This window comes from Mirounga angustirostris, unplaced genomic scaffold (assembly GCF_029215605.1).
Source record: "Mirounga angustirostris isolate CCGP_5_RB_7025 unplaced genomic scaffold, mMirAng1.0.hap1 SCAF_7, whole genome shotgun sequence".
NCBI lineage: Eukaryota > Metazoa > Chordata > Mammalia > Carnivora > Phocidae > Mirounga > Mirounga angustirostris.
In genome coordinates, this window is record NW_026991715.1 from 60,304,189 (window position 1) to 60,326,979 (window position 22,791).

A 22,791-nucleotide genomic window follows, 5' to 3' on the forward strand; every position below is an offset into this window, starting at 1 on the left:
CCTTCTGCCTGCCCCAGTCCTGCCCAGTTGCAGATTCTGGGGCCTTCAACATATAGGTTCAGCTCTACTCAGCCCTGGTTATTGAGAGCTTCAACTGGAGTCTATAGCTCTTCTAACCCTTACATCCACCCACCCACCTCCAACTGCTTAAGTGTGGGCTTCTGACTTGTTTCCAAACATGAATTCTAGTTTCCCGAAAACAAGGTCTCAATGGCCTGCCTAGCCCTGGGGACCTCCTTTTCTAGGAGGTGCTGGGTTCTGCTCATGTAGCACAGCTGAATGAGGTCCTGCTTCAATCTGGATTCTTTGAATCCTGATACGATACAATATTTATACAACACATTGCCCAGAGATTATTGCTTTGATGTCCTCACCAATACAAAATGGCAAAAGCCCAGCTTGTGAGGATAGTAATAATAGCTGTAATTGTTAAATTCCTACTTCCCACCAGGCCTGGTATCAGGTACTTTATAGGAATCTTATTTTACTTCTCACAATAGTCCTGTGAGTAAGCTTTATCCCCATTTGCAGATGAGCAAACTGATGCTCAGAAATTTACCGAAAGTCACCCAATTAGTAAGTGGTAGAATGAGAATCTGAGCTCGGGTTTGTCTGATTACAGGACCCCTGCCTCGTCTTGTTTTGTTTTGTTTTTATGTTATGTTACCATACATTACAGGACCCCTGCCTTGTCTTAACCATTCTCTCTTCGAGATGGATCTCAAACTTGCCATGTTTCCTGGGCCATTACAGATCAGACTTGCCATCAACCTTCTGCAACCAGTCCTAAATCCAGCTCAGCCCCCTACTCCCGGCCTTGTCCAGAACTGGTTTTCTATCCTCACCCTGTCCCCAACATGTCAAGTAGGTCATTTTCCAGGGAATTTTGCATTGACCCAAAGCTAGAATATTTTTTTGGTACATTATATTGCTTTACCTGGCATTTGAGTTAGGCAGCCTTTTGAAGTTAAAATGTGTTATCAATTTCTAGTGTGCTCTCTGAGTTAGAACAAAATCAAGATCCATTACTAAGTTCCAATGATGAGAGATGGATGCCCAATGCCAAGGACAATAAAAGAGAGCAAGGGGAAGGAGACGGTTGTTCAGGGAATAGACTGAATTGGAGTTGAGATGATAGCATGCAATTTTAAGAGCAAAGCATTGTCCTCAAATACCAACATTTAAAATGATTTTTCTTTTCCAGTTATGTTTCCTACTTTTTACTCTTCACATATTGTATACATACAAGAGAGGGAGAAAGATCCGCTGATCTCTCAAGGTTCTACACACACATTCACGGGTTCAAGTCCCGACGTCTTAAGGAAGCCAACAGTGGCTGACTGGCGGGGAGTCTTCAAGGAAGAAGCTGTTTATGTCTGCTCCTTCCTGAACCCTCAGACTTAGAACACCTCATTAGCATGACCCATCCTTTCTCTCTCATTTACAATTCCCAACAGAATCCCTGGTTGATGGTTACAGAGGCGGTGCAGTAATCCACAGGAACGTGGTCTCTGCATTCAGCATAACAAGTTATCTTGCCAAAGCTCCAGAATCAGTTAGCGCTTCAAGACATGAGAAGATATTGCCGACAAAAGGACAGACACCCAAGGAAAAAAGTAAGTAAGTTCACACGGAGGAAATCGATGCCTTTGCCTTTCAGTCATACGCAGCAACAAGACTGAGTGAACTGCTCAAGATTATGCGCTGACAAATAAAGCAGTGAGAAGTGAGAATGAAGGCTTCCCAGCAACTCTGCCTCCAAGAAGCCAGTGACGAGGCCTAAGTCCTTTCTATCACTACGGGCAGAAAGGGAAGAGTACCAAGTTCGAGAATTCAATTCTCCTTTACCTCTCTTAACTCTCTAAACATTTTATAAGTAACTGTATTATTAAACAAAGCACAGTGTAGAATTCAATAAAAAAGAGAGAATGAGACACACCTCCTCATTTTTCAGAATGGCGTGATCCACTGCCAACAAAAGACATTTTCGAACTCACAGAGCCGTGTGAGACTATGAATCCAGCAGCTGGAATGGAAAGGAAAAAAATCTACATTTTCAAACCATTTCAGTTACCTCTCTGTGATTATGTCTCTCTTTAGAAAAAGGTGATGATTATTTCTAATCTACCCCAGAGAATTAGAACATAGTGCAGCTCTACAACAAAAGATATTTTTAAAAGACCTTAAAACGCAACAGTACTCTGGTGCGGGTGTCGGTAATGGTGGGGGGGGGGGGGGCTATGCAAGGTTAGCGGTGGGAGCGTCTGGGAAATCTCTGTACCCCCTGAAGGAATAGACTTCAAGTAATGAGACCCCTTCCTTCCTTCCTTCCTCCCTCCCTTCCTTCCTTCCTTCCTAACATCCCAACTCCAGATTATGCAAACAAATTACATCTTTCTGTGGAGTCACTGGGAGGCAATACCCTTCTTCCAATGATGCTGTCAATGCTCAAAACTCTTTTTGGATTTTCCTTCAAAACCAGTTTATAAGCCTCCTTAACAGAATGAGCCCAGCTCCTGCTTTGTGGTGCCTTACAGTCTATTTCGTGGTATTCCATCTAAGCCTGGTCATTAGAGAGAAGATCTACCATAAACAATCCCTGGGGTACTCCCAAGAGGTAGGAATTATTATAATTACAAAGCTACAGTCTAGAGCAGCACTGTCCAAAAGAGATATAATTTGAGCTATATATGTAATGTAAAAATTTTCTAGTGGCTACACTTTAAAAAGAAACAGTTAAATTTATTTTTGATAAATATTTTATTCCACTTAATATATCAAAAATATTATCATTCCACCATGTCATCAATACAATTGTATTATTTTATTTATGCTTACAGCACACCTTTATTTGTGCTTACAGCGCCTCTCAATTCAAATTAGCCCACATTTCAAATGCGTGATAGCCACCAGTGGCTAATGGGCACCTACTGGACAGCACAGATCTAGATCCTTTTCCCTCCTGAATAAGGAAAGCCAGGGCACTACTGAGTACTGGATTCACTGAGTTCTTCTTGGCTTTTCTTAATTCCTTTAACTTGTGAGTAGATGACCATGATACAAGAAAGCAGTCTATAACCCTGGACAGAGTTTGATATTAAAATAAAGAAAATCTTATAACAAAATCAATGTGACACACGCCAAAATACATGGAAATTAAAATAGAAATGGTAAATGCAGGTCTAGAGGCTCTTTCACCCACGACCAATTCTGCTCCTGTTGGCCTCTGATGCTACTCTAGCTTGGAGAGACTGCAGGGGGTCTTTTCTCCAAGCTGGGAACGGCCGGAGACAGCTTTGAAAGGGAGTGGATGGCCTTTGCCTAGGAAAAACCGGAATCTGTGATCTAATCTATTTAATGATTCACAACCCAAACATACCGAAGATAAAGGACTAGCATGGGGCCTGGGCCTGGGGAGCGCAGGGAGCCAGAAGGGCTGGAGAAGCAGACAGAGGAATGTAGTAGGGCTGAGGACCAGCAGGTGAGAAAGGAAAGAACTGAAGACTCAGGAAGTGCCTCTGGAGACCCTTCATCATTCCATCTATTATGCTAGGAGATAGCCAGGCCTCTCTGCATTCTTAGCAAGAATGTAGACTCCACACCCCGACCAGAGCACAGAGATACCTCATGTCTGTTGTGTGGGACAGAGGCACATTCTGGAGAGGGCCCACGCTAACCACCATCAGGATTTGCTGTCTAGGATACGCAGCGTCAGAGAGGCTGGGCCTCCAACTGGCGTTCTCAACAGCTAAGCAGAATCCCCAGCCAGGCAGCCAAGTGCAGGACCTCCTGCCCCCCACCTTCACAGGCACTTACGAGGAACCATAGTTCCTGCCTCAAGCTCTAAGTAAGGATTAGTGGGCATTTTTTTGTGGATGAACAGAGTTGATTTTTTTTTTTTTTAAAGATTTTATTTGACAGAGAGATAGAGCCAGAGAGCACAAGGGAGGAGAGGGGGCAGAGGGAGAACGAGAAGCAGGCTCCCCGCTGAGCAGGGAGCCCTATGTGGGGCTCGATCCCAGGACCCTGAGATCATGACCTGAGCTGAAGGCAGATGCTTAACCAAGTGAGCCACCCAGGTGCCCCTAGAGTTGATTCTTTAAAATATTTTTAATTCTTCCATCAAAGGATCAAAAGAAAAGAGTAGAAACCTGAGATTTTGAACTTTACAAGATCCGAAAAATTGTATTCTGTTCCAAAATTTGCCCTTGTTTGTTTTAATTTTATATGTTTTAAATTATTAGCCAGGTAAGTTATGTATTTTTCTTTCTATATATGGAAGCAAAATTAACATTTCAAGAAGATGCATCCTATTTATACTGTGGTTTTGTGTATCCCTTTGAACGCCAGTGGTAAGCCTGGACTGGCCTAGTCACCAAGCCCAGAACACACCTTTGCACCCTTCTTCCTGCATGTCTGCTCAGGTCTCTCTCCATGCCCAAAATGCCCTCCCCACTCTTTCCATTCACCTACCCGTAAGTCTCCGATCAGGAAGCACAGTTTAATTTCTATCGAATCTTTCCTATGAAGTCCTCCCTGATGACCCCCATTCAGATGCTCCCTCCTCCAAACTTCTTCTTTCTATTCCACCCACGTGACCTTGAATGATGGCCTGTGTTGTTGTATCTAGGATGCACGTACCCTTCTCCACCTGCAAGCATTCCCTGAGTTCTATGCTAGACACTGAGGTGGACTAATGGCTCAGCATACTTTTTGTCCTGCTCCTGACCACTCACACTGCTACCAGTACTACTTCTCCTTCCTAAATGATTTTCAGCCTGGGGGTCATGGAATAAACACAAGTCCTTCTAGGGGATGTGTGAGAGCCACGGATGTGGGGAAAGGACTTTTCTAAACCATACACTTGGCCTGGCTCCCTCCCCATTCCCAATCCCCAGGGAATCTGAATTAAAGACCACTCCCACCACACTAGGTATTCTTTGAGAGACCCTATCTCACCTAGCCTCAGGTCTCCTCAGGAGACCTCAGCAGACGGTTGTCTCAAACAAAAGAGTCATCATACTTACTAATTCTTGTTGCCAAGAAGACAAATGACCTCTCCTGGATAGGTGACCTCACCTGGCGACACCCTGATGATCACAACCTGCCACAGGCCCTAATCATGCCACTCCTTCCAGGAGTCACAGACATGAACTCTGTACTGCACACAGGGTGCTCCTGGAGACTGGACTGCCAGCACGCCCCACCACTCAGCCTGCTGCATTACCCGTGGACCTGAGAAGCACCTTCTAACAGCAAACATGACACCAAAGTGGGGTTTTAAAGTGGTTCCTGGGGCGCCTGGGTGGCACAGTTGGTTGGGGGGGGTTGACTCTTGGTTTTGGCTCGGGTCATGATCTCAGGGTCATGAGATCGAGCCCCTCTTCAGGCTCCACGCTTAGCGCAGAGTCTCTACATCTCCTTCTGCTCCTCCCGGGCTCGTTTACAGGCGCGTACTCTTTCTCTCTCGAGCTCTTCCAAATAAATAAATAAATAAATTCTTTAAAAAAAAATAAAGTGGCTCCGTAAAGCTGGCATTCTCAGTCCAAACACAGCACTCCCTTCTCCCTCAGCCCCATTCTTTTACACTTTCGACTAATTTGTGTGTGTCTGTCAGAATATGTCACGATCACAAGCTGCTTTGAGGACAGAGATACCAGCTTTTTTCTCTTTTTTTTGGTATTCTCCACAGCCATGGATGTCATTTTTAATGTGTGTTCAAATTTTTGAGACAATCCTTATTTTTTAAAAATCGGCACAAGTGGGGCGTCTGGGTGGCTCAGGTAGTTGGGCGTCTGCCTTCGGCTAAGGTCATGATCTCCAGGTCCTGGGATCGAGCCCCTCATCCGGGTCCCAGCTGGCTCAGCGGGGGGTCTGCTTCTCCCTCTCCCTCTGCTGCTCCCCCGGCTTGTATGCAGTCTCTCTCTCTCAAATGAATAAATAAAATCTTTAAAAATAAATAAGTAAAAATCCACACAAGTAAGAAAGTAATCTGGGATGGAAATGATAAAAGAAAAAAATCACCGTACTTGGAACAGTTATCTTAGAGGAGGTTGATAGCTGTGGCCCATACTGTGAGAGAAAAATAGAAAAGAGATCACAGAGATTACAGTTGGTTCAAAGTGAAAACTGCCAGGAAGAAATAAATGTGTGGTGCCAATAATCTCTGAAATATTTTCTGATTAAGAAAACATGAAAAAAAAGCCCCACAAGGTTAAAGGTTGCTCTGTACGAAGGAACGAACCTGGAAGGCAGAATTTCTGTATGCCACACTTTGTACCTACTTTGCTTTGTACCTACTGCCAAAGTCAGCGAGAGAGGCAACTGGGGTTTTTCCAAATATATTTTTATTATTGTTTTTAGGCCTGGACGGGGGGGGGGGTGAGGGGGGAAGAGGGTCTCATGCCTTTGAAAGCAGAGTCTATGCAGCCTGTCTGAGGCCAAGCACAGCAGGGCCATCTCCCACTAGAGCTCGGGCCCTGGTTCCCAGACCCTGGAGGACCAGCAAGTCTCCAGAACAGGGGAGGGAAGGGTCAGGAATCTGTCCTAGGCTAGCAGAGGGCTTCAGACCAAGGTAGAGAACCACAGCGTTGCTGTATAAAGCCTGAGTGGAGAGGAACCTGGGACAGGACCCAAACAAAAGCTAGCCCGGGAACTCTCCACATTTCAAGTAAATGCCCCTTTTCAAATATATTCCACACGCAGGCGCAGCAGTTACCACTGCCTCCAGGAGAACCCCATGTGTGCGAGGAAAATAGGGAAGAATCAGACGTTTGGGTTCTTTCGTAGGGAAAAGTTAGCCGTGTGAACACATTTTGGCTATTGTTTTCTTAAACTCCTCCGGAATAAATCCCCACGTTCACATTCTGGAAGATGGGAATATAAACAATACACAGCTTTTGTTGTTCAACTGAACATACTGGTCCCTCCTCTGAAACCTAAATTTGTATCTTCCATCTTATTATTACTGACATAGATTAAAAAAAAATTCCAGACCAAAAATACTTGCAATCCAGTCTACTTTCTGGTGATTCATAAACTACTAATTCCTAAACCACTTCATCCCCTCTTTCATCCTCCAACTACCGACTGTGTCTTTGCCCCCACAGCTTGCGGTGACCTGACTATCTCAGCCCCCTCCTCCTGCCGACCCTGGTCCCCACGTGACTGCTTCCATACAGAATCTGCTTTCACCTTGCTTTCTCCTCCACAGCAGGCTGTCGTCCTAACACTCCTCTCCCCTTCCCAGGGAGCTTTGCCTCCAAAGAGTTTGGAGAAGTAAACAACAGAAGAAATGGACCCATCTTAAATGTGGCCTCTAAAATGGAATGAAAAACAGGACGAGAAAGTCAACCCAAACCAATTGGAAAGCTTCTTGCAATATTGTCAATAATTATGCTCAGTTCATTATGTGTCTTCCATTACTCATAAACCCCCAGAATTATGAAAATAAAGATCATTTCATGTTTCTCATGATAAAAAATTCAAAATGTCAATAATGCAATATTGTATAATGGCAAATAATAAGCAATATAATAAAACTTTGGAGATTTATCTGATAAACTTAGGGAATGAGAAGCATCTTTGCCTTAGAGCTTATGGATTCAATGGTTTGTCACAGAGAATACCAACACAAGATTGTCCTGGAGGCCGTTAAAGTGTATTGGTCATCATTTTCTCTCAATATACTAATGAACAAATCTGTATGATTACTACTATTAATAATAATATTTTAAGGTGATTCAACATAATTTCAGTATGGACATTAACAAAAAAAGTCTGAAGAGGTAAAATGGATTAATGACTTCTGGCTGGGGGAAGGATCAATCTAGTCTTCCTAGTTTTTTTGTTTTTTTTTTTAAGATTTTATTTATTTATTTGAGAGAGAGAGAGGAAGAGCACACGAGCAGGGGGAGGGGCAGAAGGAGAAGCAGACTCCCCGCTGGGCAGGGAGCCCGATGCGGGGCTCAATCCCAGGACCCCGGGATCATGACCTGAGCCGAAGGAAGAAGCTCAACCCACTGAGCCACCCAGGTGCCCCATTTCTGCACATTTCTAAATATTATCGCAGAGCTGCAGCCCAGTCTCAAGTGGACTATGGATCTCATAGTGGATCAAGTGGACACATGGGCTCTCTGGCCACGCTTCCGGCTCTCCGCAAATGCATCCCGCCGGCAGCAGAAAGGATGCCTCCATCAAAGGCCATCACCAGCACTGACAAAAGGTATTTAAACACAGAGTGACAGAACGATGAACTCTCCTGTAACAAGAACTCTTAGAGATAACCGGTCCAAGATCTCCAGAATATTATGTTTATAATGGGATAGGCAATATTTGTTAACAACATTTCTTCAATCTGCCCTTTCATCACCATCAATTTCCCCCACTGCCTTCACCCAGCCCCTCCTTAGCTTCCTACTCCCTTCACTGCTGCAGCCTCCTAAAAGGTCTGCCTGCCTCCAACTATGCTCCACACCCACCCTAAAGTGAAAATCTGATCCTGCTTAAAACTTGTCAATGCCTCCCTACAGCTTTCACTGTCCCTTGGAGATTCCGTCCGGTGCGCACGCAGGCTCTCCCGCCATGCTCTCCAGCCTCCCATCTGATCATCCCCCTTCCTGCACTCAGGGCTCCAGCCCGAGCCTCCTACAGAACTGCTCTCCCCCCTCTGCCCCTGTTTATGTTCCCCTCTCACAGTGGAGAATGCTGTCCAATCCCTTTCCCAATTGCACACTATTTATCTGGCCAATTCATTCCCAACCCGTAAATCTCAGAAAGCCTCCCCAGACCCCTGGGCTCTGGTAGGCGCTCCTACTACGTGCACACAATACCCTGGGCTACACCCAAACACGCTCCCCTGGCATCATAATCATTCATTTGCTTGTCTGCCTCACTAGGCTGTGAGTTTGCCAAGGGCTGGAACTATGTCTTGTTTATCTTTCAATCTACAAATGAGAGACTGAGTGAATAAATGAATGATCAGCCAACCTGCATTTAACAGATCATGAAACTGAGGCTACCGTCTACATAACCGACTGGCAGGAAAGCCGGGACTTAAACTCTGATCATATCCTATCAGAGAAGGACTCAAAGGGTTATCTTTGTATACAAATAGCAGAATATTATGTTTATAATGGGACAGGTAATATTTGTTAACAACATGAATAATCACACATTGTAAAAAGAGTGACATTAAACTACCAAGGTTGTAATTATATATGTAATAAGGGCATGGAGAGCAGAATAATTTAAATTTTTCTTATTAGCTTTTTTCAAGAGTCTGTTCTAGAAATGGGCACATTTTCCTGAAATGAAAACATCCAGATGAGGTTAAACTTCAAACCCAGCTGGATCAACACAGTTGATCCTTGAACAACACAGTTTTGAACTTCTGGGTCCACTTACATGCAGATTTTTTCCAATAAATATAGTACAGTACTGTAAATGCACTTTGTCTTATGATTTTCTTAATAATATTTGCTTTTGTCTACCTTACTTTATTTCAAGAATATAGTATACAGTACAAATAACATACAAAATATGGGTTAATCAACTGTTTATGTTATTGGTAAGGCTTCTGGTCAACAATAGGCTAGTAGCAGTTAAGTTTTTGGGGAGTCAAAAGTTCTGTGTGGATTTTCAGCTGCCGGAGGGCTTAGTGCCCTTAATCCCCACATTATTCAAGCACCACTTGTATATGTATACATATATATGTATTGTACTCCTGCATATATGTATATTATATATACAGCTATTTAAATAATTATTATGTATACAATAAGTATATATACATTCCTTGTTAGGTGAATTCCCAAGGTTTGAATAAGTTACCTTAGATCTGAGGTTCTCAAATTTTTGTATACAAAAGAATCACCTAAGTTATTTTTTAAAAATAAGGATTCCTAGACCCAGACCTCAGGATTTCAGATTCAGTAAGTCTATAATAGAGTCTAAGAAGTTGTATTTTTAAAAATTGAGGTGAAAATCACATAACATAAAATTAACCATTTTAGGGTGTCCAATTCATAAAAAAGAAAAACAAAGCTGGAGGCTTCCCAATTCCAGATTTCAAGTTATATTACAAAGCTATAGTGAACAAGACAGTATGGTACTGGCACAAAAACAGACACATAGATCAACGGAACAGAACAGAAAACCCAGAAATGAAACTACCATTATATGGTTAATTAATCTTCAACAAAGCAGAAAAGAATATCCAGCTGGAAAAAGATGATCTCTTCAACAAATGGTGTTGGGAAAACTGGACAGCAACATGCAAAATAAAGAAACTGGATGACTTTCCTACACTATGCACAAAAATAAATTCAAAATGGATTAAAGACCTAAATGTGAGACCTGAAACATAAAAATCCTACATGAGGGCGCCTGGGTGGCTCAGTTGGTTAAGCGACTGCCTTCGGCTCAGGTCATGATCCTGGAGTCCCGGGATCGAGTCCCACATCAGGCTCCCTGCTCAGCGGGGGGTCTGCTTCCCCCTCTGCCCTCTTCCCTCTTGTGCTCTCTGTCTCTCATTCTCTCTCTCTCAAATAAATAAATAAAATCTTTAAAAAAAAAAAAATCCTACATGAAAACACAGGCAGTAACTTCTTTGACATTGACCATAGCAATTTCTTTCTAGATACAGCTCCTGAGGCAAGGGAAACAAAAGCAAAAGTAAACTATTGGGACTTCATCAAAATAAAAAGCTTCTGCAGAGCAAAGGAAACAATTGAAAAATTAAGAGACAACCTACTGAATGGGAGAAGATATTTGCAAATGACATATCTGGTAAAGGGTTAGTATTCAAAATTCATGAAGAACTTATAAAACTCAACACCCTAAAAATGAATAATCTAATTTAAAAAAACAGGCAGAAGACAGGGACGCCTGGGTGGCTCCATTGGTTAAGGGTCTGCCTTCATCTCGGGTCATGATTCCAGGGTACTGGGATCGAGCCCCATATTGGGCTTCCCCCTCATCAGGGAGTCTGCTTCTTCCTCTCCCTCTGCTGCTCCCTCCCCCCCATTCATGCTCTCTCCCTCTCCCTCTCTGTCTCAAACACACAAAAATAAAATAAAATGAAATAAAATATGCTAAGCTGTATGAAACATTAAAGATGTTTAGCTAAGAAAAATAATAAAGTGTCCATTTCAGCAACATTTTAGTATATTCACAATGTCATGCAGCCATGTCCTTATAGAGACTGCATATATAGAGTTTTTAACAAACTCCCCACTGCTGCATGTGGTTCCCAGGTGACAAACTCAGAATAACCACCTCAAATTTTCAGATAATGATGACAGAGAATGAGAAGCCTCATGGATCGCCCTCAGATTGTAAAAGGAGATTTAAAAAAAAAAAAATTCAGCTTTCCCAAACATCGCATCCTAAAAAACATGCCTTTGCCTCTCCCTTTCATGAAATGAAGCTAGTTTATTTCAGGGCTTCTTATACTAATGGATCCAACATGTTTAGATGTACCCAGTACTTTTACGCCTACAAAGTAGGGCAGTGCTAAGTGACATCAAGTGAGAAAAGTGAAAGAAATGAATCACTGCTCTAAAATCAGCCAGATCCAGGCCCTGTTTCCTTGGGTTTTAGTCACATTATTATAGCACATTATTAAATTCTACTTCAGGCAATGAAACTGTCAATGAACACAGAAAAAGTCTCTGGAGGAAGAACTGTAACCAGGTTTCTCCTTATAGCCAAACTCTCATCTATATGTAAGTGAAACCGGCTATTCTGATAAGAGTTGATATAAATATGTAATAGCTGCATAAAGCTGTTGAGATCAATTACAGTTTTCTCCTCAAGGTTTTAGAATCAGCTTTCCTAGTGTTAATTCATGATCTAGTTGCTCCAGGTTGACTCTGATTTTAGCTCATTTTACTCAAGGTCAGACTTCAGTGAAGATTCCTGGAGTCTGGCAACTATAAAGATCAGCATGGTGACAGGCGCCCCGGTTAAAATGGTATCTTCCTATTAGCCACCAATGCTGCTTCTCTTGAGCAATATCCTACTAAAATAACACAGACATAGAATATGATGAATAAGATGCTGTGATGAGTTAGAATAAGATGAAAACTCATCACAATGTGAAAAACAAGGACTGAATGACAACCTATAATACCCAAGAGAATCTTGGAGAAATTTCTGTAAGCGGTAAGGCCAAAGAAGCTGGACTGAAGAAACAAGGGCTGGCAACTCCCATTTGCCTCATGATACAGAGCCACCCTACCCACCTGAAAAGAAGCAGGACGGCAGCCTGGGATGGGACAGTGCTAATTTTTGAAATGAGCAGAGAATTATATTACCTTCCCCCTCCCCCTGTCTATATGCAGTTAGAGATCACATCTCCCAGAAAACAATGAGTAAGAAAAGAAAAGGGTCTGACAGTGGGGCACACTGTCCTGGGAAATGCCCCCGAAGTAAAGCCCTGAAGGTATGGAGATAGGAAGAGTCTGCTAGCTGTGCATGCTGGGGTTCTTCTAGCATTTCCAAGAACCAGGTAGTCAAAAAGGAGGAAAATGTCAAGTATGTCAATCAGATTCACTGGAGTGTAGTACACTGAATGCCTAAGGCCACTGGGAACTGAAGAAGCCATGCACATCAACCTGACCTCAAACGACAGGTTTGGGAAGAAATTAACCAGGGAACCGTGATCAGAGGTCAATATATAGCTGATAATGATTTATAATGAAAATGAAGATTTTAGCAGAGGTCTCTTCAGAAAGATTCAGGAGAAGCACAGGTTCTATGAACAGAAAATGTAGAAAGCCAAAAGTTGAGATAAGGGACAATGGGATGAGCTAAAAAGGAAAAGATGAGATGCAAAAGCCCAGTTGATTATGGCTAATAGGTATCGACCTCAAGTAGATCTGCACTTAAATTCTGGCTCTTCCATTTGCCAGTCCATTCGGGCTGCTCTAACAAAATACCCACCAACTGGGTGGCTTATAAACAACAGAAATTTATTTCTCAGTTCTGGAAGCTGGGAAGACCAAGATCGAGCACCCATGTGGTCACCTTCTGGTGAGGGCCCGCTTGCTGGTTCACAGCCGGTGTCTTCTTGCTGTGTCCTCACATGGAGGAAGATGCTAGGGATCTCTCTGGAGTGACTTCTACAAAAGCACGAATCCCATTAACGAGGACTCTACCTCGTAACCTAATCACCTCCCAAAGGCCCACCTTCTAACCACCACATGCGTATTGTGGATGGACACATTCAGACCATCAGAGTAGCCTTGGGCAAATCACATAACCTCTTTAAAGTTCTGGTTTCTTCACTTATAAAATGGGGATAAAGAAACCTATTTCACAAGGCTGCTTCGAGCTTTAATGCTAACAACATGACCAATAATGAGAAAGTATAGGGAAGGCTCTAGAACAGGGCCTGGGTATGCAGTAAATACTTAACAAGCAGTAGTCATTATTATTATTATTATTACTAACAAGCGTAGAAGAAAAGGGAACTGATTGAGGCAAAGGAAGGATTGCAAGAAAGTAAAAATACAATCAATAATAATCAACACTGGAGATCCTAAAGAACATAAGCCAAGTTGCAAAAATGTCTAACTGATAATGCAGAGGAGATCCAGAAGACTGAGAAAAAGGACAGAGAACTGAAAATAATGAGAGAGAAGCTGAATCAGTGATTCAACCTATTAATTAAAGCTATTTTTGAGAAATAAATCGAGCAGAACTAAAGCAATAAGCTAAAATATGTACAAGGAAAACTTCCAGAGTAAAAAATAATCTCAGCAGGCAGATCAAAGGGCTCATATAGATGAGGCAAAATTAATTTTCAAATATTTTAAAGACCTACACTTAGATATAACTCAGCAAAAAATTTAAACTATGGAGATAATTTAAAAAGAAAACTCCTCCAAAAAAGGTCCCAGGGACCAGCTCAACCAGAAAGATCTTTCAAACAATCTGCACACTGTTCCAGAGCATAAAAAAAAGAAGGAAAAGCCATCCCAACTATTTTATGAAGTGAGTATAACCAAGACAACAGACCTGACAGGGAGAAAAGGAGCCACCAATCCCACTTTCACTTCTGAGTCGAGGCAAAAGTCCTAAATAAAACCCTAGCAAATGGAATTCAGTAGTATAAAAAATATATATACACATGATCAAATTGGATTTAGCCCAACAAAGGAAAGATGGTCCCAGATTAATGTACCTATTAATATATCATAGTGTTAGACCATAAGGCAGCCTTATTGTAAGGTAATCCCCATTACCTCAATGCGAAGCTTCAAAAATTATTTTTGACAACTTGAATAAATAATACATTATGGATGTTTATGAAACAGTCAACTATTTAAAATATGGTTATATAAACACATTTGAACTTATATAATAAAAGATCTTAAAATATTGCTTCCTTCCAACTCTCACATATCATGAAAACCTATTACTGCACCTCTTCCCATGCATCCTTGACAGCAATAACCACTGTCACGGGAGGCACTCTGAGATATTTAACAGTTTTCCAGAGGTACCATGTTCATTTCTGCCTGAGCACTTCGCAGTCTACATAGGGTACATTTTCCTTTCAGGAAATCATTTATCCTTAAATTGCAAAATTGTGATCTCTACAACAAAGGCCTGCTTTATAAACTTACAACTTTCAATTCTTGCAACTGTGAGGTCATTTCCCAGGAATAAGTACTAAATCAGTATTAAATGTCTTGGCCTCTTTTTTTATTGATTCTTTCTAGTGACCTCTATAAGCATTCGATTCCAGACCTGATTAAATTGCTTTACCAGGCTGTTCAAAATAAAGTAAATTGAGAAGACTCTCAGAATATGAGAGATCTTGTAAGGACTCAAGCATAAGATGTCTCCATTTCTTCAGAAGAGGGGAACTTTGCGGGGTTGGAGGGGGACACGTTATCTTACATTCAACCCGTTTCACAGCAGGGCATGCTTAGAAAATTGGAGTGTTTGTATCACAGTGAAGCAACTAAAAAATGCTGCTCAGGATGAATGTCTCTCCTGGCTATGCCCAGGCTCCTCAACAGATCAATATGGCAGCAAACCACGGGGAAAACTCTGCTATATCATAAGGTCCCATAAGAACATCCAGGTCATCATTGGCATCATCTCAGAAGATGGCACTGGAACCAGAAAGGTTGCTGTCTGGCTCTGCCTGGCTGTGTGGCCTTAGGCAGGTTACTTAGCCTCTTTGTGCTGCAGTTCTCACATCTGCACGATGGGATAATAGTAGTCCTCAGATATTATTGTGAGAATTAATTGAGCTAAGTCATGTAAAGCACTTTGAATTCTACCCTACACAGAGTAAGTATTCAATAAGTGCTAAATTCAATAACAATACCTAATTAAAAGCAAAACAAAACTACTCCTTTTTTAAAGATATTATTTATTTATTTGAGAGAGAGAGAGCGCAAGCGAGAGAGAGCACAAGCAGGGGGAGCAGCAGAGGGAGAAGCAGACTCCCCCCTGAGCAGGGAGTCCAATTCAGGACTCGATCCCAGGACCCTGGCTCATGACCTGAGCCAAAGGCAGACGCTTAACTGGCCACCAGGCACCCCAAAACAAAACTACTCTTAAAAAACACAAGCTATGAGTAGAATACCCAGATTAATTCCTCAAAACGTCACCACACATGCCTCACGTTGTCATTTTACAGTAAAATTCACCGAAGACAAGTCCTGTCCTCACCCTTGGAGTTTCCAATCCAATTTTTAAGTTTTAGCCAATGATCGCCAGGGATTTGAGAAAGCTTTTTCATGAAAGGCCAAAAAAGATACAAATGACCTTAGAAGGAAGAGAGGCAATGTTGGGAGTATAAGCGAGCTTAAAAGTAAAGGTATGGGCTCACACATATACACACATACAAGTACACATATGTGTATACACATATCTACATACACATTCACACCCACATACAGTTAATAGCCAAGAGCACAGCCTTTGGAGAATGAATAATTTAAAAATACGGTAGTTAAAATGAATTTAATAGAAAAGATTACAAAATAATGATAAGGAAATTTCCCAAATAGTAGAAGAAAAATAAACAGGAGAGGAAAAAAACTAAGGAAATCAGAGGATAATCCACTATCCAAATAACAGAAGTTCTGTAAAGAGAGAATAGGAGAAAGGTAGGATGGAGGGCCAAACAGTTCTGAAATAAATAATACAAGAAAGCTTCCCATTAAAAAAAGCATCCTCATTTTTAGATACTAAGTGGTCTCAGAGTGCTCAGCATAATGAGTAAACCAAGATCTACAACCATAGCCCATCGCAGGGACGTTTTAGCAAACTCTGTCTAATCAGACGGAAGAAAAATTGTGTGTATAACAGATGAGGAATCAGAAGGGCACTGCCATAATGAAAACTATTTTCAAAAACTTTCTTTCCTCCTTCTTTTCTGTTTTTTCTCTAATTGGTGTGTATGAATTTTATTGTCAGAAAACAATCCTAATGAAAAAATATCTATGCTTGGCCACTCTAGCCTAGATTTAAATGTCACCATTTCTCCTTTGTCTTCTTAAGGTCAGATTTCTGTCTCTACACTGATAGGGAACTGCTCTCGTCAGCACAAGTCCTACTCACAGAGGACACCTGGGCCGCAGAGACAGCGGAGAACAAGCCACTCTAGGAATTCACTGCCCGGCTGTCCTGCGTATGAGTGATGTCCGCTCATACTCACTCGGGTCGTGAGAGCTGGTTTTCAAGCATTCTGCCAGAATATTTTGATATCTGAAGGAAGAGAGGGAAGGCCCATAATGCTTTTCCTTAGACACATTTTTCTATCCATTATTATGTCTCCGCTTGCACAGTTAACATTTATTTTAATAAGGAACTGCTAAATGTTCCAATTTGTCTTCATTCCATGTATCGAATACCATGTCCTAGGCTTTGCCAAGAGATGATTTTCCTATTGACAGACTTACCTGTGGAGAAGATGAACACTGTGTTGTTCCAGAGCCCGTGGCTTTTTAAGGCTGCCGTGACATTTCCCACTGCTTCATCCATAAGAGACACCATTCCTGCATAGTAGTGCCTATTCTTATCTTGGATAAAGTTGTATGGTTTCAGGTATTCCTCGGGGACCTGAAGGGGCTCGTGGACAGACTGAAGAGCAAGGTAGAGAAACAGAGGCTGGAAAGAGAGTTTGTGCAAATCAGTTAAGAGGGTATGGAAGCATTAAATACAGAGAGAGAGGTCCAGATTTATCAGTTAATAAAAGTAATATCAAGACAAGCCACAGAATGGCTTGAAAATATTTGTAAATCATTTGTCTGACAAGGGACTTGTATCCAGAATACACAAAGAACTCTTCCAACTCAATAACAAAAGACAATTAACCCAATTACAAGATGGGAAAATAATTTAAATAGACATTTCTTCAAAGAAGATATACAAATGGCCAAAAAGCTCGTGAAAAGATACTCAAAAGATGCCTAGGGCTGTAGGGAGCTGGGGCAGAAGAGGAATGGTGAGTGATTGCTAATAGGCACACGGTTTCTTTTGGGGGTGATGAAAATGTTTTAAATTTAGACTGTGATGATGGTTGCACACCTCTGTGAATTTACTATTGAATTGTATACTTTAATTGAGTGAATTTTATGGCATGTGAACTAGGAGCATCAATAAAGATATTAAAAATGTAACAAAAGACACAAGACGAAAAACTAAAAAGCTTGAGTTCTAAAATGGCCTAGAAGGCTCTGATCCAAACAAATAATAGTAATACCAATAATAACAACTATATATTGAATGTTGTTTATGTGCTAGATACTATGATACTGATTTGCATATTCTGTCTCATATAATACTCAAATCCAGCCTGTTACACCCATTTCACAGATAAGTTAACTGGGTCTTAGAAAGGTTATTGGATTTGTCCACATTCATATTAATTGCAGAGCAATCTCCTATTGGAAACTCCACCATTATGGTGCAGTACCAATAGATGCTTTAGCTTCTTGCTTTTGCTGAAAAGAAAGTTCCCACACTGGGGCGCCTGGGTGGCTCAGTTGGTTAAGCGACTGCCTTCGGCTCAGGTCATGATCCCAGGGTCCTGGGATCGAGTCCCACATCAGGCTTCCTTTGCTCTGCGGGGAGCCTGCTTCTCTCTCTGCCTCTGCCTGCCACTCCCCCTGTTTGTGCTCTCTCTCTCTCTGTCAAATAAAGAAATAAAATCTTTAAAAAAAAAAAGAGAGTTCCCACACTTTCGGAGAAAGTTCAGGATTTTTCATAGGAGAAAACAAGTGAACACCATGCCTTGCTAGTCTTCGATCAAGGACAAACATAATCCCAATTTAATTCCTGGAAACTAAGGAGTGTGATACGCTGATTCTATTTTACCTTTTACACCAATTTATAGCATTTAACATTAGGGGTATTCCAGGTCAGCCTCTCCTTTTTTAATGAGCTTTTCTGAAAGCACTCTCTTCATTGCGCTCCTACAGAATTCCTTAATGAGTTGAAAACCCTCAAAGAGACAACAACAGTTCAATCCAAGAATAATAATACAATTCTGTTAAAGTATTTGAGGCATTTAAATCTCATAAAGGAATGGGGGAAAAGTTAGAAAGAGGACTGCGGGGGGGGGGGGTGGCTCATATTTCATTCTTCATTATTGTTGATAATTTTTTTAAAATTCTGTATCATACACCTTGCTAGATAGAGTAAGGAATATACATAGATAGAGCTTAAAAAGATACCCAAAAGATTATTTTTAGTTCAGATCTTTAGAACCTGGAAACCCAAAACCCAAAACCTTTTTCCCCAAAATCAAAATGATAAAAATAGCTGTTAAATATCAAAGTCATCACTTTAAAACCTATTTTACGAAGGAGGTTAGGTGATGGAATGATAACTAGAACCTAGGCTTCATTTGTACATCCTGTCCACAGGAAAGCATTCCAAATTGCAACTCCAAAGGTCAGTACTACAATCTTTGACACTGCTTTAGTTCTGCCTCCACTTCCCTTCAACACACACCCTCTCTACTCCAGCCACACACAGAGCAAAACTTCTGAGCTCCCCCAGACCACAGTGCAGGGAACCCCACCCAGCACATGCCCTGCCGCCATGCTGAGGAAGGAGTCTGGGCTGAGACACCTTGGGGCGGGGGGGTGGGGGGGGGGCGTGGGGGGGGGTGGATGTGCAGGGGCATCGGTGGCCCGGCGGTGAGTGTGAGGGTCTGCTGTGGGAGCAGCCATTCGGGTCTTCAGCACTAGATCAAACCAAACCCCCCCCACCCCGCCACCCCCACCCCCTCCCACCAACCAGCCACAGTCTGGATGGGGACAGGATTAAATATTGGAAGGCTACCACAATTTGCCGCCCACATAAAGTTTTTTAAATCAGGAAATATCACATAAAACTCTCCGTTTTTTTAAAAAAAAATTTTCTTGAAGAATCAGAACTCCGACAACTCCATGCCCATATTCCATCGGGTAACAAATGGCTGGAGCATGAAATAGAGGCCTCACTCTCAAGTGTTCTCCAATTTCTAGAGCCTCCCTACTGTTCTACCTGAGAGGCTTCACTTATTTAGGTCAGCAGCCTGGCCCCTGTAAACACCAGAGTTTGTGACCCCGGTCTGGCTTCTCTGGGCAGGGGTGGAGGAATGAGAGAAGGAGCTCACTGCTTCAGGAGAAGATGCGCTCATCCAGGTCATTAGCAGCAACGTGGCAAAGCACACGGTGAAGGAAAGGAGAAAGAGGGCAGGTTATTCCCAGCCCGCACCTGATCTCTAGAGGTGATGGCCAGGGAGGGTGGTGTGGGAGAGTTCTCAGACCATCATTAGAGAGTCTTACAAATATTCAGTATGGGGGCTCCTGGGTGCCTCAGTCATTAAGCGTCTGCCTTGGTTCAGGTCATGATCTCAGGGTCCTGGGATCAAGTCCGGCATTGGGCTCCCTGCTAGCAGAAAGCCTGCTTCTCTCTCTCCCTCTGCTGCTCCCCCTGCTTGTGTGCTCATATACTCTCTCTCTCTCATTCTGTGTATCAAATAAATAAATAAAATCTTAAAAAAAAACCCCACAAATATTCAGTTTGGAAATCATTCTACTCACTTTGTTAAATACAGAAAAACATTACCTGAAAACCTTTCCCATAATTATTCTGTAGGGGGCTAAAGACATGACCATTACTCTTGAGGGGTCAAAGTTTTAAAACTGTAGCAATTCCCCCATTTTTCCAGGGGTCAGACTCCTTTAGGTTCAAACAGAAGGAGCACAGCTGAGAAGAGGGAGTGAAAAGCACCTCTGAGGGATGAGGACTGTGACTGTCTCAGGCCAGGCAAGGGCCTCGCACTGCCACCAACCACATCCTAGAAACTTACAAGTAAAGATAAAGGTGTTCCTCGAACAAAACAAGCTATCTTTTTTTTTCCCCATGTCACCAGCAGTAATCGAGGGCCATGCAGTGTATGGGTGGACAGACACACACATCAATATATCTCTGGCTCACCAGAAACAGGCAGAATGATGTATAGTGCAGCCCTTTTAATAAGGTGAGGCCCAAAGCAACACAACTGAGAGTATTTCCATCCGATATTGTAAAAGGAAAGTTTCAACATTCACAAGGTAAACTTTATCGATGAAACAACTCATTTCCCACAGCGCTAGATATAAAACATTTCAATACTATTTTTAAATGAAAAAAAAAATTAGCAGGGTATTGTTCTTTGTACTGCCTGGTGGCCTAGGGGAAAGAATAATTAACTAGGGCTCTGAGGTTCTCTAACTACAATCCGGACCCTGCCTGCAACCACTTGCTGTAAGACACCCCCCCCCCCCAACCCGGCCCAGCCCCAGGGAACAGACATGGTCGATCTCCCCACACCTGCCTACATGGGGTCAACTCACTATTAGCCTAAAGCAAGCGGCCGCCATCCTGGGGACAGAGTCAGTATTACTATGCTGTCTACTGACTTGAGTTCCAGCCCAGTCATGCCTTCGCCTTTGGAAACCTGTGGGCACATTATGACCTTACAGACATCATTCAAAACACGGTTGTCCTGGAGCTGGTTTTGATCTCCATGGACTCCAGGTTTGTGCGGGACCCTGATCTTCCCCTTGCTCCTTCTTGGGTCCAGGTCCCTGCTGCGACCGAGCCAGTTATAGCAGCCGACTTGACAACAACCCTAACTATAACCCTTTCAGGTTCCTTAGGAATATAAAACGGAATCCTAGATGTGAATCGTGACCAAATGTTTAAGTATTACACAAAACTATGACATTATCATCTAAACTTATTAGCATATTGATAAGACACTAAGAATTCTTTTCCCTTTCTTTTATGCCATACGACTCCTAAGTTAGCTACTCTAAATATCCTCACCGTGCTAAGAAACCTGATTCCAGTGAGGAAGAAAGCCTTACTTTCATTTCATTAGCATACTTCCCTAATTTAAAGTATAAATTTAAAAAAATATAGGATGCATTTTTAAATTATTGCTCTATTGTTGAATTTCAAATTAAGACATGTCTTTCCAACTTGTGTCAGGAAAAAGTGTCTACCGTTAGAAATTCACATTTGCTTTAAGAAGCTTCTAGTAGATTAGGTTTATGAGAAAAACCTTTGTTTTTATTCTGCAAAGTGTTGGGGGTGGACTATTTTTAAGTAGACGATATGTTATGGACATGTTGCTTTTACACTGTAGTGTTAGTATTAAGGGAATTATCCTGGAGAAAAAAAGACATTCCTTCTCAACACATGTGCAGTGGTTATTAGCAGTATCTCCCTGAATCCAGCACCAACTGTGTTTCTGTTACAAAATAGCTCCATATGCTCTTTTCCCCCTCGAATGCTCTTTCAAATAGGCACATTTTCAAGATGGCTTGTGGATACTTCGTGTGTATTTCTTTAATGATTTCCATCTTAGACAAGTTGCTATGTTATAGTCTACATATAGCATCTAAGAAATTAGCACAGAATTAGATTCAACATTGGGATAAAATGATGAAAAGCGCAGCTCCTGGAACTATGTGATGCATCATCTTACTGAGAACTAAAAATGTAAACGTCTGCATTTGCTGTCTTAAACAAGCATTCTGGGGCTGTTCCTCGGTACTGATTATTTCATTCATTTATGTCTACGCTTGAAACTTGACCTTGAGGATGTTAGGAATGCTGGACACTGCTTCAGAATATTTCAGACACTGTCAGAAAATGCCCATCCTCTCATCTGGCAATCCCCATAATGCTACCAATGAGCAGCACTGTATTACTAACACAAGTTTGGGTGGCTGGCGAGCTCTTGGGGACTCATTTCCCGCAGTTCCCATGCTTTCCGCACCACACCAGAGAAGGCAGCCCACCCATAGAGAACTATTTCACCCAGCTGCTTCCTCTTATCTGCTTAATGTTACGGGCACTGTGAGAGAATACTCCATTGCTGCCTAATGGGAACTCATTTTTACTGTAGGCATATTATAGTTGTTGCATGATTAAGGTAGTGTTAGACTGTCAGCCTGTAAAAAGCAGTTGGCTTGAGCTTGTCCCCCTGTGTTTGAGGGGACTCAAGAGTGGCTGCACAATCAGAATCACCAGTGGGAGGGAGGGAGGGGCAGAGGGGTAATTAAATACCAATGACACCCTCCCACCAAGCACCAATAAACCACAATATTTGTTATTGGTCTTTTTACAAGCTTTCCAGATGAGCCCAATATACTGTCAAGACTGGAACCATCAAGCTGAATCATATACCGGGGCTAATAACCTCTAGTCTTAGATACGAGCTGTGAACTCGGGATGCCTATTGAGTGCACTGAGCTCTGGAGTCAAACAGTGTGGGTT

At 42.1% G+C, this 22,791-nt stretch overlaps 1 protein-coding gene across 2 annotated transcripts in view; it reads right to left on the minus strand.

Moving 5' to 3' along the window:
* Nucleotides 1-22,791, minus strand: part of ARSB (arylsulfatase B) — a 166,652-nt gene that overhangs the window by 119,163 nt on the left and 24,698 nt on the right. For both annotated transcript variants that reach the window (XM_045897092.3, XM_064596286.1), the window contains exon 4: nt 16,929-17,136. In XM_045897092.3, coding sequence (XP_045753048.1) covers nt 16,929-17,136 — 208 coding nt within the window. The remainder of the gene's footprint in view (nt 1-16,928; nt 17,137-22,791) is intronic.